The 15,418-nt window shown below is 43.8% G+C and overlaps 1 protein-coding gene across 1 annotated transcript in view; it reads right to left on the bottom strand.

Moving 5' to 3' along the window:
* Nucleotides 1-2,942: 2,942 nt before the first annotated feature.
* IGFBP4 (insulin like growth factor binding protein 4) overlaps nt 2,943-15,418 on the bottom strand; it is a 16,165-nt gene continuing 3,689 nt past the window's right edge. The window contains exons 2-4 of the mRNA XM_074261452.1: nt 8,314-8,477; nt 7,451-7,585; nt 2,943-4,605 (exon numbers count right to left, since the gene is read on the bottom strand). Of these exons, the coding sequence (XP_074117553.1) occupies nt 4,471-4,605; nt 7,451-7,585; nt 8,314-8,477 (434 nt within the window). The 3' untranslated portion in view covers nt 2,943-4,470. The remainder of the gene's footprint in view (nt 4,606-7,450; nt 7,586-8,313; nt 8,478-15,418) is intronic.

Here is a 15,418-nt window from a genome sequence, read left to right as displayed (position 1 = left end):
ATCTGGTCTCAGACACTTATTATTTGTGTGATCCTGGGTAAATGACTTGCCCAGGCAAGTCATTTATCTCTATTTGCCTCCATTTCCTTACCAGTAAAAATCAGCTGGAGAAGAAAATGGCAAACTATTCCAGTGTCTTTGCCAAGAAAACCCCAAATGGGATCATGAAGAGTTGGACATGACTGAAAGGACCAAACGTGTGTGTATGTGTGTGTGTGTGTGTGTGTGTGTGTATGTGTGTGTAAAATATTTTATCTATACCTATCTCTCAGCTCCGGGCATTTTCTGTCTGGAATATTCTCCTTCCTCTACTCTGCCTTCTGACTTCTCTGGCTTCCTTTAAGTCCAAATTTTCACAGGAAGCTTTTCCCAACCTCTCTTAATTCCACTGCCTTTACTCTGTTAATTATTGCCTAGTTATTCTTTGTATAGTTCACTTCATATAGATAACTTTGTTCACATTGTGTCTCCCTCATCAAATTGTAACCATTTGAGAAGATACAAGTGTGCTCTGTTTTTTTGTATGTCTCCTTCCCCCCCACCCCCAAAATTCAACATAGTGCCTGGCACATAGTAGGCACTTAATAAATGTTTATTGATATGTATATTCATATGGACACTTACACAAATTCCATAAATATACCAAAGGTATGCAGGCACAATACAGATACACCCACACCTTGAGGCTTAGGGGCCCATGAATAACCAGATTCTGGGGAAGAGAGCACATTTCTGAGGGCTATCAGCTGATGGGGCACATTTTAAAAGAATAGCTTGGTGGTCTAGACCTTATTAAACTTGCCAACCATCCTCACACTCACACACTCTGTCATAAACCACAAGGGGAAGGAAGATGGAAAAGGGCCTGTGGGTTGGGCCTGGCAGAGTAATCCAAGAATTGACTTAGTTCTCTAAGGGAGTCAGAGATATAGGACAAAGAACACTATACTTGGAATCTGAGGCTTGAATCTTGGCTCTAATATCTGACCTATGTCACTTTGGGCAAAGTCACTTCTCTTCATAGGGAGTCAATTTTCTCATCTGTTATATGAGAGGAGTCCACCCAGATCAGCATTTCTCAAAATGTGGCCTTGGGATCCTGGGGCTCCCAAAGATCCTTTTAAAAGATCAAAATTATGTTCATAATAATACTAAAACATTTTAATTTCTTGTAGAATGAACATTTGTAGCTATAACCCATGTAAACAAAAATGGTTTGTGGGGGAGGGACCCCCCAATAATTTTTAAGAGTGTAAAGGAGTCACAGGAACAGAAAGTTTGGCAACCTAGATAATGCCTAAAATCTCCCCCAGCTGGGAACCTAAAGAGAAGGATAAGAGATGAAAAGAGAAGACCACATGGTTTGTATATTGAAGTTGCCAGCTATCTTTGAGGTAGGGAGAGAGCTGTCACCCACCATAACAAGCTTGTCTCCTTGGGCATAGTCCGGCCATGGGGAGAAGGCTAATGGTTATAAGAGCCCTGGATGGCCAGTTTAGAGAAAAAAGGCACCTAAGAGATCCTCAGGTACTACATCCTCATTTTACAGATGAGGAAACTGAGGCAAAAAAAGTTACGACCTTAATATCCAGATACTTAAGACTAAATCCAGATCTAATAACTTGAGGTCCTCAAAGATCCCCCTACTTAGGGGGCAGAGGCTATGTTAAAAACTAAAATCCTTCCTCGAGCTTAGGTTTGATCTTCCTTCCCCCCATTTTAATGTAATTTAATAATTTAAGACCACAGCTAACAAGTGTCTGAAACAGGATTCTTACCCAGATCTTCCTGATCCTTTCTGACTCTAACTCTATATTTACCAAAAATTCAGTGAAGTTCCTGAGAGTCCACAGCCTCATAAACTCAGTTTAATAAGAAAGAGAGTCATACCCCATATTTCCTCTTCCCTCCCCACCAAAACACTTACATGCTTAAAAATTCCACACCCCCAGGACGAGAGACAGGGGCCTATCTGTACTGGAGACCAAAAGGTAGTCAAAAAAAGTACAGAACTTCTGGTCGGTCTCCCCCCACACACCCAGACAATCCTCTCCCTAGTGGTGCCCCCAACCACCAGGTTAACAAATTAAACAGAAGAAATCTGATCCTCTTCCTGAGCCAGCTCAGCCTGAACTTTACCACCATCAACCCTTCCCAGAAAAAAGATGCAGTCCAGATTGGCTCCACATCTCCTGCTAAGGCCTGATTTTGTTTTCCCTCTAGCTTTCCCTCTCCATAGCATGTTGTTTACCACTCCTAGAACAAAGTCAATAGCCAACCCTCATTGGAGTACGCAAGATGAATTTACATGGCTATCTATTTTACAGGACTGTTGTGAGGAAATCCTACATAGGGCTTTGGTTTTTGATATTATCTTATATATCAAATATATTTATATTTTTGAGACATTCAGACCTTCAATTTGATTGATATATTCCTGACATGGAAATTCCTGCAAAGATGCAGTGTATCCAAACCCTATAGTCCTGGAGAATTACTTGGATGCAGGTTAAGAGGTTAAATGATTAGATATAGTCTAGGACTGGAAGAGATCTAGGTAACCTGCTTCATTTTAAATTTGAGGAACCTAAACCAGATTGACAAAAGGTAGCATTTGAACCCAAGTCTTCTGATTCCTTTGTCCTCCACTATCACATAGCCAGTATAAATCAGAGGCAGAAATCAGATCTTCCTGCCCCCAAGACCTTTACTTCTTTCTTCTATACTCTGAACAGCCTCTCAAGACTTATGTAAATGTCAGTATTCTCCTACGTGAATAGCATTGGGGTTGATGTATGGGGTTGGTTGAAGAAATTGTCTCTGCTGAAGAGGGTTAACCTGCCCAAAGTCTTGAGAAATGTCCTTGTCTCATCCAAGCCCCTTAGTCTTCAACTTCCTCCCCCACCCTACCAGGTTATCAAAAATAAATCAATCAGACAATATCACTGGGATATTTTTCCGTTTTGTTTTGTTTAAAAAAAAAAACACACACACATACAACAACAAGCAAACGTCACTAACTGCTTATTTGGTAGGTCCCTATGCAAAACATGGTTCGGTGACCCGTTGTCTGCTGGAAAAAAACTGGCATGTCCTCAGAGTAATGTGTCCCACAGAAGTGACAGGGAAAAGGCTGGCCAGGCTGGCCATCAGGAAGGATATGCTGCCTAGGACTAGGGGGAAGATCAGGAAGGCTGGGCCAGGATGGGGAAGAAGACCTGAAGCCAGGTAGTGAGATGGGGAGGTTAGGAGGAGACCAAACTGCAGGACTTCTGGATTACATCCCCTCCTCCCTAAATCCTAGCCCTAAATGGAACACCCCCACCTCTTCCAAAACTTTATCATGTTAACTTCCTTAAGCATCTAAAGTCCAATAGTGCCTGAAATCTTGGCTACTGGTTCTTTCCTGACTTACTAGTCCCTCCTCAAGCCTGCTTTCCCCCTGCCTCCACCCCCTTCCCCCTTAACCCAAAGAACCACCCAAGTCAGGGTGAATATGAGTCTTCTGGCTAAGTGATTTGCCAATGTTCTCTCTTCTTTGCCTGGGTATAGGAGGCAACACAGGACCTGATCTTGCCAATGTCAATGACCAGGGTATCTAAAACAAGGAGTCAGTAGGGGACAGGAAGGGGGAGGAGAATCTTTGGGCATGGGGAGAAAAAAAAGCAAAAAATCTAGTTGTCTACTTAATTGAGAAGAGCTGGGGGGGCATTGTTGGCTGAATCTCACAATTCTCTTTCCCCATCCACACCCTTGACCCACAAAAACTGCATTTGGACCATCTCCAAACTCCCTACCTACCCTAAGGCCTAAAGTGGCTAGAAGAATTGGACCAAGTGTTTGTCTTCTCTCTATTGTCTTCTCCAGGACAGGGACTGGATCTGTGACGGCACTAATATAAGAGTTTCCAAGAAAGGAAATTCTCTTTAGTAGTGCAAGTTGACTTCTTCTCTGTAACTTGGAGTCTTCAAGAATTAAAAGATTAATTAACTTGCCTAGAGTCACATAGCCAGTCTGGAACCCAAGTCCTCCTGGTACTGCAGTCAGCTCTCTAACTACTACACTGAGCTGTCTCTATAGTATTCTTTCTAGACTGAGAATTCCCTTCTACAGAGCAACCCTTTTCTGGTACCCATTCCCCTGGCCCATAAGACTAAGAGGGTGAGGAGCATACATCCCTGGAGACTGAAGACTGGAATTCAGGATCAATTTGGGAATATAGCCATGGGAGTCTACATACTCCCTGATCTTGGGCTACCAGAGCCCAAAGAAGGATTTCTTAAGGGGCACACTCACACCAAGGGGAGAAATCTGGATTAGAAATTAAGGCCAGGTCAGGGAGGAGGAAAGAAGGACTCTGTGATCTCCCTCCACCCTCCCCAATTCAAACACAGACTCAGTGGGTTCCTTGGTCTCTGGGGATGGGGGGGGCGGTGCTTGGGGAACCCCTGCCTGTGGGCCTCAAACAGCTCAATCTCGGAGGCTCTCTGACGCCTGATGGCAGTCCAACTCTCCTCTCAGCTCCAGCCCTCCAGAGAGCCTCACTCCTGTTTTCCGGTCTACACACCAGCATTTCCCCCGCTGCCCATCCAGGGCTGGGTGGCACTGTCAGAGACAAGGGCAGTGAGAGGTTATTACAATATAGAAAAAACTCAAACCCAGAAACACCCCCCTCTTTGACCCAGTCACAAAGCCAAGGTGATAGCAACAACATTAAGAGGCCCTTTGGTCTTTGATCTGACTATTAACCAAGAGAAACTGGTTTTCAAAGGATCATAGAGTTAAGAGCTGGAAGGGACCAGAGAGGCCATCCATTCTGCCTCTTAATTTTATAGATGAGGAAACAGAAGCACAGAGTGGATGAATGACTGCTGGTCATCGTCATCCAGCTAAAAATTATCAAATGCAGTTTTTGAACCCAGTTTTTCCTAATTCTGAGTCTAGTATCTCATTCATCACATCAGATAGCCTGTCAAGAATACTGTTGTTTATATAATTGATATCACAGTTCTTGCATTTTCAATGGGTAGAGAAGTAGAGGGAAAGAATTTTTTTTTAATGAATGCTATAAATAAATAAAAATAATTTAAAACAATATTGTTATTCAATCCTTTAAGACTCTTCATGATCCCATTTGGAATTTTCTTGGCAAAGACACTGGATTTGTCATTTTCTTCTTCAGTTCATTTTGTGGATGAGGAAGCTGAGGTAAACAGGGTTAAATGATTTAGCCAAGATCACACGACTAGTGAGTGTCTGAAGCTGGATTTTAACTCAAGTCTTGCTTACTCCAAGCCTGGCATTCTATCCCCTGCACCACCTAGTTGACCTCAAGAGTGTACAGAACACAAAACAGGGAGCTGGCAAACTGCTGGAAGATTGAGGGTGTGTTTAAGGACTGGAAAGAAGGAATGATGATGGTGGGGGTGTGTGTGTGTGTGTGTGTGTGTGTGTGTGTGTGTGTGTGAGAGAGAGAGACAGACAGACAGACAGACAGACACACAGACAGAGAGTTGGACAGTTAGGGCTGAGATTATATGAAAGTAAAATTTGAGACTTTATTTTTTAGGAAGCCTAGTCCTGCTTTTGTTACCATAGAGAATTTCCAGATAAGAAAACTATCACACTGTACATTAGCATTTTCTCCACAACTCAATCTTACGGAGTTATCGGGAGTAATAGGAGATTTAATGACTTGCCCAGAATCCAAGGCAAGCCTTGAACCCATGTCTCCCTGATTCTAAAGCCAACTTTCTTTTCCCTATACTACAACTTCCTTTGGAGGATTTACCTCCAGAGTTCCGACTATTATGTGCTAGCAGAGCAAGCATGATTTCTACTCTTCCATTAGATTGTAAGATCCTTGAAAATAGAAACTGTCTTTTGCCTCATTTTGTAACTCCAAAGCTTATCACAGTGTCTGATATATAATATATGCTTAATACATATTAATTGGCTGATTCATGGATTACTCAGTGAGATATGGAAATAAAATGACAGAATCTCAGAAGCCAACTAATCTAACCCTTACCTATGCTGGAATCTCCTATACAATATTCCCAACAAATAGTTAGCCAGTAAAAAAAAAAAAAAAAACCTACATGAAAGGAAATCAATTTTTTCTATTCCATTTTGATAGCTCTAATTTTGGGAAAGTTTTCATTTTAATTAAGTCTAAATTTGTCTCTCTGTAAATTCCATTCAGTTTTCTTAGTCCTGCTTTGTGGGGCCAAGACCAAGTCTGTTGTTTCTTTGGTCAGAAGGGTATAAATTAAAAAGGCTTCTTGGGAGTGGGAGTGGGAATGGGAATGATAGCACAGGGGGGGTTGGCTAAGCCTTGGTTCCTTGTAATCAATAACAAAGACCTCCACCATCCTGATATTTGTAGAAACCGTGGGTGGGAGGAGGTCAAATTCCATGTTGGATCTTATGTCCTTTCTGACAGACCACATGGGCTTAGAGTCAGGATTCAAATCTCTCAACCTAGGTAGTTATTGTGGAAAGAAGGAAAGAAAGAAGGTAGGAAGGAAGGAAGGGAACTAAGGAGGGGGAAAAACTAAGGAGAGGAAGAAAGGAGGGAAAGAAGGGAAGGAAAGAAACATGCATTTATTAAGCATTTACTGTGTGCCAGGCCCTGTGCCAAACATTTTACAAGTGTCATCTCATTTGATCTTTACAATAATCTAGGAAGTAGGGGCTTATTGGGGGCAGCTAGGTGGTGTAGTGGATAAAAGGTCCTCCTGACTCAGGAGGACCTGAGTTCAAATATGACCTCAGACATTTAACACTTCCTAGCTATGTGACCTTGGGCAAGTCACTTAAAAAAAAAAAAAAAAAGGAAGTAGGTGATTATATTATTCCCATTTTACAATGGGGAAATTGAGGCAAGTAGCAGTTAAGTGACTGCCTAGGGTCACAGCTGTAGTACATATCTGAGGCTTGATTTGAACTCATCTTCCTGACTCTAGATCAGTGTTCCATCCATTACATGATCTCTATGCTTACAGAGTGATTACCATTGCGATGGAAAGTAGGCTGGATTTGGATTCAGACATCCCGGGTTCCAGCCTCTGAGACTGCCATTTATTGCTTGCTGTACCTTGGGCAAGGTGCTTCATCTCCATTTCATCACAGGTAAAAATGAAGATACTGGATAGATGACCTCTAAGATCCTTTCCAGTCCTAAAATTATGTTCCTGGGACTCTCAGGTCCCACCCTTCCAATGCTCATGGCTCATGGTTCTATGATTGGAGTCAAGGTTGCAGTTAGGGCAAGGTTGGGATCAAAAATGGCCTCAAATTTATGGTAAGATTTGAGGTCAAGCTGAAGGTTCTCATTAGCATTAGGGTTAGAGTCTAGATTTCTGCCGGGTTTGGGAGTTGGTGACCTTGAGAGAAGACAGGGATTGGAGATGGTGGGAAGTGTTGGAAGCCATGACTCATTATTTACCTGCTTGGGGTGGAAGTTGCCATTTCGGTCACAGTTGGGAATGGGGATCATGTATAGGTCCTCATGGGTACGACCCTGAGATGCTGCCAGCCGCTCCAGAGCACGATGTAGTTCACTCTGACAGGAACCCTGAATCTGCCAGGGATAAGCGAAGTACATAACCTGAGCTCAAGGCTCCCTGAGTGGATGGGGGAGGAGGGAGGACCTGGGAGGTATAGGAACATCTAGGGAAGGAGGGACAGGGGCTGGGGGTGGGTGCACTGCTAAAACAAGAATAAGAACCAAAGGAGAAGGAAGCTGAAACAGAGAGGAGTTTGGGGGGCCACAGAGGTAGTAGGGGGAAAGAAGGGTTGGGAGGACATTTGATAAGACGAGTGGGGTTTGGGAAGATCTTGGGAGAGAGGCATAAAGGCTGAGGGGAGGAAATAGTGAAGGAAGGTACCAGGGCACAAGGGATACTGAGGGAAATGATTAAGGGATAGGAGGACACAAGAGAAAAAGAGAAGCGGGCGAAGAACCTGGAGGAGAGCACCAAGGACTGGGGCAAACTGAAAGAAAGTATCAAGGCCTGGAGGATACTGGGAATATGGTAAAGGACCAAGGGGCTACTAGAGAAGAACAGATTCTTGAAAGGGATTGGGGAGAGGATGAGGGACATTAGAGTAGAGGAACAGGGCAGGAAAGGAAGGAAAAGGGACAGGAAGAAGGGAGAAAACTGTGAAATGATAGTTAGTCATACATGCTACAGTAAAATGAGTAAGCAGGAAGAACCTTGGTTATTCCTTGTGCTTAATAAACATTTGTTGAATGCATGCCCCTGACTGAAAATTATCTGAGTTTGGGAGGAGGAGGAAAAGCCTCACCATGGGTCGACTCTCTTCCCGGTGGACTGCGCTCCCGACGTTCTTCATCTTGCCACTGTTGCTGTTCATGCCCCGGATTTTGGCTAAGTGCTTCTGCAGGCATTTGCGGTCGTGGCTGCTGCAAGGGCTGAAGCTGTTGTTGGGGTGCTCACTTTCCTCCTTCTCTGTGTGTTTAGGGAAGAAAGAAGGTCAATGTCAAAGATGGGGGACCAAGACTAATTGCACAACCTTTCCCTCTGCCCTCACTCCAGTCTTCCAGTGGCTCACTGAGATAGAGTATTTGACCTAAAATCAGAAAATCCTGAGTTTGGAGCCTGCCTCAGATACTTACTAGTCTCCTGATCTTGGAAAAGTCCCTTAACCTCTCACAACCTCAGTTTTCTTTGTGTGAAAATGGGGGATAATTACCGCCCATCCTTCACAGGGTTGTTGTGGGGATCAAATGAGCTATGTACAATGTTTTGCAAACTTTAAAATACTATATATAAATGCTAGCTAAGTTAAATATTTAACATGGAATCAGCTGGATGGCACAGGGGTTGGAGCACTGGGCAGACTGTGGTCCCCGAGGGTCCCAAAGAATCAAATATAACTGAACAACTTAACCTCTCTGGGTCTCAGTTTCTTCAAGAGGAGTTTTGACTTGGTGGCTTTTAAGGTTCTTCCCACCTTTGGAGCAGGGCTACATCACCTGTTAGTCCTTAATCAAATGGGGAGGGAAAAGCACTGGCCTAAGCTCCAAGACACTGGCCATGAGCTGGCACTAGGGGTAATATACTTTGCCTCCTGTGGGCATGGCAAACACAATTTCCTTGTGCTTTCCCACATTTGCTTCTCTTCCAGGAAGAATATTCATGTTCAAGTCCCTGAATCTAAATTGGTCTAGAGATGATTCACTAACAAGAGCTGCCCAGACAGTCCAGAAGGGTCTCTGGCGCCCTAGTAGGGAGGTCTAAGGCCTGCAGGTCTGCTCTCTGCTTGAGCTGCTCACTGGCCCTCCCCTCCCTGTCTCCTGTCAACCTGTCCGACCTGGCCCCACCTCCCTTTATGCTTTTTCATGCTGCTGGCTGGGCCTCCCCCCCAGGGGGATTCCCAGAGCCTCTGGCTCTTCTGACCTCCTTCCAAATGGTCTGAATCAAAATTTCCACTAATGATGTCAAACTGGGCCAAAAATGGCTCTCTCCATGGTTTGGTTGGGAGGGAGGAAGTATGAATGTGTGTATGTGTGTATGTGTGTGAGTATGTGACTCAACTCGAATTCAGCTCATGGGTGTGATTGGATATGTGTGAGTGTGTATTAGGGTGTTGGTATATGAGTTTTGAATGATTGTATGTGGGTCTGAGTTAGTAATCAGGGATGTCTGGGAAAGTGGAACAGTGTAAGTGTGAATGATTGAGGAGGTATGTCAAATTCATGAATATATACAAGCATAAGAAGGGGTATATGGATATGTGTCTGTGTCAAACAAGGAAAAAAGAGAGAAACAGACAGACAGAGAGAGAAGAGATAGAGAGAAATGGTTAAAGAGACAAAAGAGAGAGAGAGACAGAGAGAGAAAGGCACAGGGAGAGACAGAAAAAGAGAGGAAAAAAAGGGAAAAGGAGGTAGGGTGGGAGAGTAGGAAAGAGAGAAAGACAAAGTCAGAGATTAATACAGAAAACTAGAAACCCTGCCCCATGTATATGCCTTCACTCACTACAGCCAAAGCCAGATCTTTCATGGGGAAAAAAGGAAGAAATATAACTGAATTTTTATCCTCTCTCTTGGATCACCAGAAGACTTCAGCTGAATCTAAACCTACCTCTTAGGTCTAGTCAAGTCAAGCTGATATTCTTTCTCTTCATCAAAAATGAAGATAACAATTTAGGATGAAGAAAGAAGTCAAAAGCACCCCTTCATGAATAGGGCCACCTCTAAAAACTTCAGTGTTGGCAGTCCATAGTTAGACTGAGTAAAAAACTCTAGCCAGAATTCCAGATGTTGGCAGCTTAACAGAAGGCCACATCTGGTTTGTGTCAGAGTCTTTTTTTTTTTCCTCAAGGAGGTTACAGGTTCCTCCAGGCGTGGCAACTATCCCAGTGCCGCCTTTAGGTCAAATGGCATTTTTCAGCCCCAGCCAAATCCAGGTTTCAGCTCTCCTTTTATTCTCTGAGTTCTTTGAAGGGGAGAGGGGAAGAGGGAGATATTAAAAAAAAAAAAAAAAGTGGACAAAAGGGAACCAACCAGGGAGGAAATCAGACTTTCAAAAAGCCTTTGACTTGGTTCCACACCAAAGACTATTCCAAGTGACTCACCATGAGATTGGGAAAAATGTTTTGTCCAGGGATAGGCTTAGAGATAGGAACAAAGGATAGGGATAAATGGGTATTTTTCTGGACACAAAAGGAAGTAATCTCAAGAACTGGTCCTTGGTCTCATCTTATTTAACATTTCTTTACTAATTATCTAGAAAGAAAAGTCCACAGGGAGCTCTCAAAATCTGTAGAGACATAAAACTTTTGTTCTGGGGAAAGAACCCAAAAATCTGAGTTTGGATCCCTAATTTGCTGCTCACTATCCATGTGATCTTAGGCAAAGCATTCCACTCGATGGGCCTCAGTTTTTTTATCTGTAAAAATAAAGAGGGTTGCGGGTGAGTGATGTGGATCAGGATTTCTTCCAGCTCTAAATCTTATGATTCTATGAATCATAGGATGACCTCACAAATCTGTACAAGTAGGCAGAAAGGCAGCAAATGAATTTCCTTGTGGCTAAGTAAAAGGTAATATATTTAAGGAGAAAGGCTCCAAATTAGCTTTAAAGGCTCTGTACTCTCTTTTACAACCCAACAAAGGGGTCTAGGAATCATTACAAACTGTTCCCCAGTCATCATCCTTCTTGTTCTTGTGAACAAAAAGACCCACAAAATATTGAACATCCTTGTCACCTGGAAATAAAATGAAAAATAGCATCTTCTACGCATATACAATCATGGTGGCTCCTCAAAGAGGAGACCTTTAAATGGGAGATGATGTCAATTGACTTGGCTCTAAAGAGCTATGAAATCATCTGGTGTAGAAGAAAAGAAATTAAATCTGGGAAGCAGGTCACACAGTTCCAAGGGGTTTTTTATGGGGGTTTTTTTGGCAAGGCAATTGGGGTTAAATGACTTGCCCAAAGTCACACAGCCAGCAAGGGTTAAGCTTTTGAGAACTGGTTATCTGCTATGTCATCTGGCCGCCCCAACTCAATTCCAGTCTTGATTCTGACAATCACTATCTCTGAGACTGATAGAAACTATTTCCCTAATTTGGACCTCAACTTCTTCATCTGCCAAATACCGTTACAGATACCTCCCCTACCCACTCCATAAGGCTGTTGTTTACAACTATAAGACACTATAGGGATTTCTTTATCAGCATTTATCTAAGGTCAGTATCGAAGATCCAAAGAAAAGGGGAAATACAAAAAGGGAGAAAGAAGAGGCTCCCAGTAAAGACGAAACAAAAATAAAAAACCTACAAAGATGAAGGCTGAGAAGGAACAGGAGCAAATCCTCTAATACTATGAAGAACTCAGGACATATCCATGGAGATTTACAGAACATATCCAGGGATCATGGCACTCAAGGATATTCCTGAGCTGCCCAGGTCATTTTGGCCCAGAGTTTCTTAACCTGGGTTCTGTAAACTTGTGGGTTTTTTTAATTTTAATTATTGTGTTTCAATATAATTGGTTTCCTTTGTGGTCTTATATATTTAAGAATACTATTCTAAGGAGGACAAGTCCTAGGACTTCACCTGATTTCCTGAGGGGTCTCAGGGCACACACATACACACACATACGTACAAATATGATAACTCTGTTTAAAAAAAAAAAAAGAATGTCCCACTTTACATAATGGGAAAGAAGCTTAAGGGGTTTTAGGATTTTTTTGGTTTTGTTTTTTTAAGAGAAACAAAGGTATTTAGGATTCATGCCTAACCTTTTGTCAGAAAGGTCAAGGAGAGCAGTTCTGTTCTCCTACAGACAAGGCTTCTGTTACGATCAATGAGAGAAAGAATTCTGGGGTTAATTAAGTATGGTATGTCTAACTACACACACACACACACACACACACACACACACACACACACACACACGTTCAATGACATCTCCCCTCCCAGGTTCAGGAGCAGACTAACTTTTTCCCTTTGTTGATATTTGGTAGTCCCTCCCCTACAGGAATCATTCTGCTCCTAAAACCAGGGAATCAAACCTTCATCTGTCTCCCATGCTTTACCTGTACCTCTTTTCCCTTATTGGGCTTTTTGGAAGTGCCAAAGGGGATGCTCTCTAAGGTACTGACCAGGATTCAAAATGGATCAGACCCAGCTCTATCACTAAGATGCCATCACTGCCTGCCACCTCGGACTGCACTGTACATTTCCCATTGCCATGTGGCAGAATCACTCCCCCTCTAGATAGAACAGCCCAAGATACCCCAAAGCTGACCCTCAAGTGGGATTCCTAAGGCAAATAATTTCGCCTTACCAAACCTCTCGTCTTAAATTAAAACAGTTAGACCACCATCCAGTAACTGATGAAGAGTCTCAGCTCTGGTAGGTTAGGAAGAAAAATGGCCCCAAATAGAATCCATCTGAATGGATAACTTCCAGCCCAGGACTGATGGAGGTAGCAAGAACCAGCTCTATGGTCTTTCTCTTCTTCTACATGACTTTATTCTTCTCCTCAAATCCCTTCATAAGGCCCTTTATCCTCTTGACTCTGTCTTCCCTCACTCCAGCCATCTTTAGACCCCTTAAGGGAGGGGACTCATAATTTGGGCCAATGGAACCTTCCCTCCAACAAACCACTGCCAAAATCACCAGCCAAAAGACGCTGCTCCTCCCTCTGCTTCCCCCTGGCTGGAGCCAAGACCACCCACACTGGGTACCACACTGGGTGGGGCACTCAGCACCTGGGCAGGCATCCAAGCCCTGTCATTGAGAAAGGGGGCTCAGCAGAGGACAAAGTGATCAGCCCAGCCCCTTCCTCTCAAGCTTGGCTCCAAGAGAGTACCCATTCCTATTTGACAGCACTACTGACCTCAGAGAGTAGGGCTCTGAATATAGGTCTCAAAGAGAAGATGCTTCTTTTCTTAATCATATGTTTACTAGCACAGAATTTGGCTTATCACTTGTTTGTGACTGGAAAGATACTAAAATCACACAATTCCCTACCTCTCCCCACTAATGTCTTCCCAACCCCTTCCCTTCCTTTATCAACCCTCCAACCCACTTCCCTCTGCCCCAAGATCCCCACGGCTCCCTTGCCTTTCTTCATTGCCTCCCAGTTCCCTCCCTAATGTTCCCCCAAATGCTTGCTTCTCTCTACCAGTGTCCCTTCTTACTTGACAGTCTCCCAGATACCAGATTCTTACCTTAGCATTTCTTGGCACACACACACACACACACACACACACACACACACACACACACACACACACACTTCTCATCCTCTCCCTTCCTTCCTTTAGGGCTCTTGCTTGACCTATTAGAAACTGATAAGATACTTCTCTATAACTCATTTCTGTGAATTTCAGGAATAATCACCTACCCAGTTGGGGCAAGTTGTCATTATCAGGGGCTTTGAACCCTCAGCCCTCATTCACTTTTTGTCTTGGAGCCAGAAAACTCAGATCTCTGAGGAAAACTAACTGTCCAAGGTCTCTGTATTACAGGGAGCCACTGTGACATAGAGTGTAGAAGTCTATAAAAGAATTGAGACACCCTGAGTCCCAGCCTGGAAGCTTGGTCACCCTAGCCCTCCTCCAACTCCAGTCACTGTAAGAGTATGGAGGAGAGAATCATGGCACAAAGGCAATAGCACTTATCCCAGTGCTGTCATTCCCTAGTTGCGTGATCTTGGTCTGAATCATTTTAACTGTTGGAACCTCAGTTTCCTCGTTTGTCAAATGGGAGGGGGTAGGTTCAATGATCTCTCATGTTCCCTCTAAGTTTTAAACTTGTGGTCCTATATGATCATGCCCCAGTAAGTCTGTTGTTGTTTTTTTTTAATGGACAGCTCCTAGTGCCCAAGGCACCCATAGGCCAGTTGAGAAAAGCAAACAAAAAACAACCTGGTCCTCCCCTTCTTTTGCCCACAACTGTCCACGTTTCCCCCAAGGGGAGCAAGTTTCTGGGAATGCCCTGTTCCCATGAGGTGACTTAGTTCCTGGTACTGAGGAGATGCTATTTGCTATATGGGATTAAAAATTAACCCAAGCTCAACATTCCTCCTGCTCCACCCTCACCCCCTTACCCTCCATCCTGGGAGGACTCAGGCTAGAATTTAAGTCCCTTAACTTGCTTTTTTATCTTTAGGCCCCTCCAATGCCCTTACTGGAAGGTGCCAATAGGTGATGGTCAACATAAAACTCTTGCTGCTGTTGGCAGCAGATTCACAGAGCTCTTACGCAGATGTTTCATGGCCTCTCACCTTTTGCAACCTCTGCTTTGTTAATGCACAACCTGTCTGTCCCACTTGAAGGGGGTGGATCTGAGGGCCAGAGGGGAGGGGAGGAGTGTTCTACCTTCAGATGGATAGGCTGAGAATCTCAAGATAAAAGAAGGCTGGGGGAGGGGATAAAGAGAGATGTGAGACAGCTGGATCAAGGTAGTTCCACATGGAAGGGCACCCCAAAGCTGCCTGAGGATCAAAGCTGGGTGAAAAGAGATAATTCAGTGAGAAGTGAGTAGAAAGCTTCCAACAGACTCTTCTACCAGGGCAAAATGTAAGCTGGGAGCCTCAGCTAGTGCCAAACATGGATAGAGAGCTGTTCCTACAGACCTGGGCAGGAAAGGGGGAGTCTTCCCTGCTTGTTTTTCCTGGGAAGAGCTCCAGCAGGGCCCTGAACTCCTGGGCACTCTCTGTCTGGCGACAGTATGTAGGGGGCTGGTGGGGTTTGGAAGGTTCCAAGTTATTTTCATTCCACTGTGGACCTAGTCTCAAACCTAAACCATCCAATCCTGTGAAGGGATTGGCTGACCTTACCAACTGGATACCTTTTCCCCTTCCCCATTAGAATTGTCAAGGAGGGAGCATGGAACAGAAAACATGAAATAAACGGGGCCATGGGCATGG

Source organism: Sminthopsis crassicaudata, chromosome 4 (genome assembly GCF_048593235.1).
Source record: "Sminthopsis crassicaudata isolate SCR6 chromosome 4, ASM4859323v1, whole genome shotgun sequence".
In the NCBI taxonomy this organism is placed as follows: Eukaryota; Metazoa; Chordata; class Mammalia; order Dasyuromorphia; family Dasyuridae; genus Sminthopsis; species Sminthopsis crassicaudata.
This window is presented reverse-complemented; position numbering and strand designations above follow the sequence as displayed.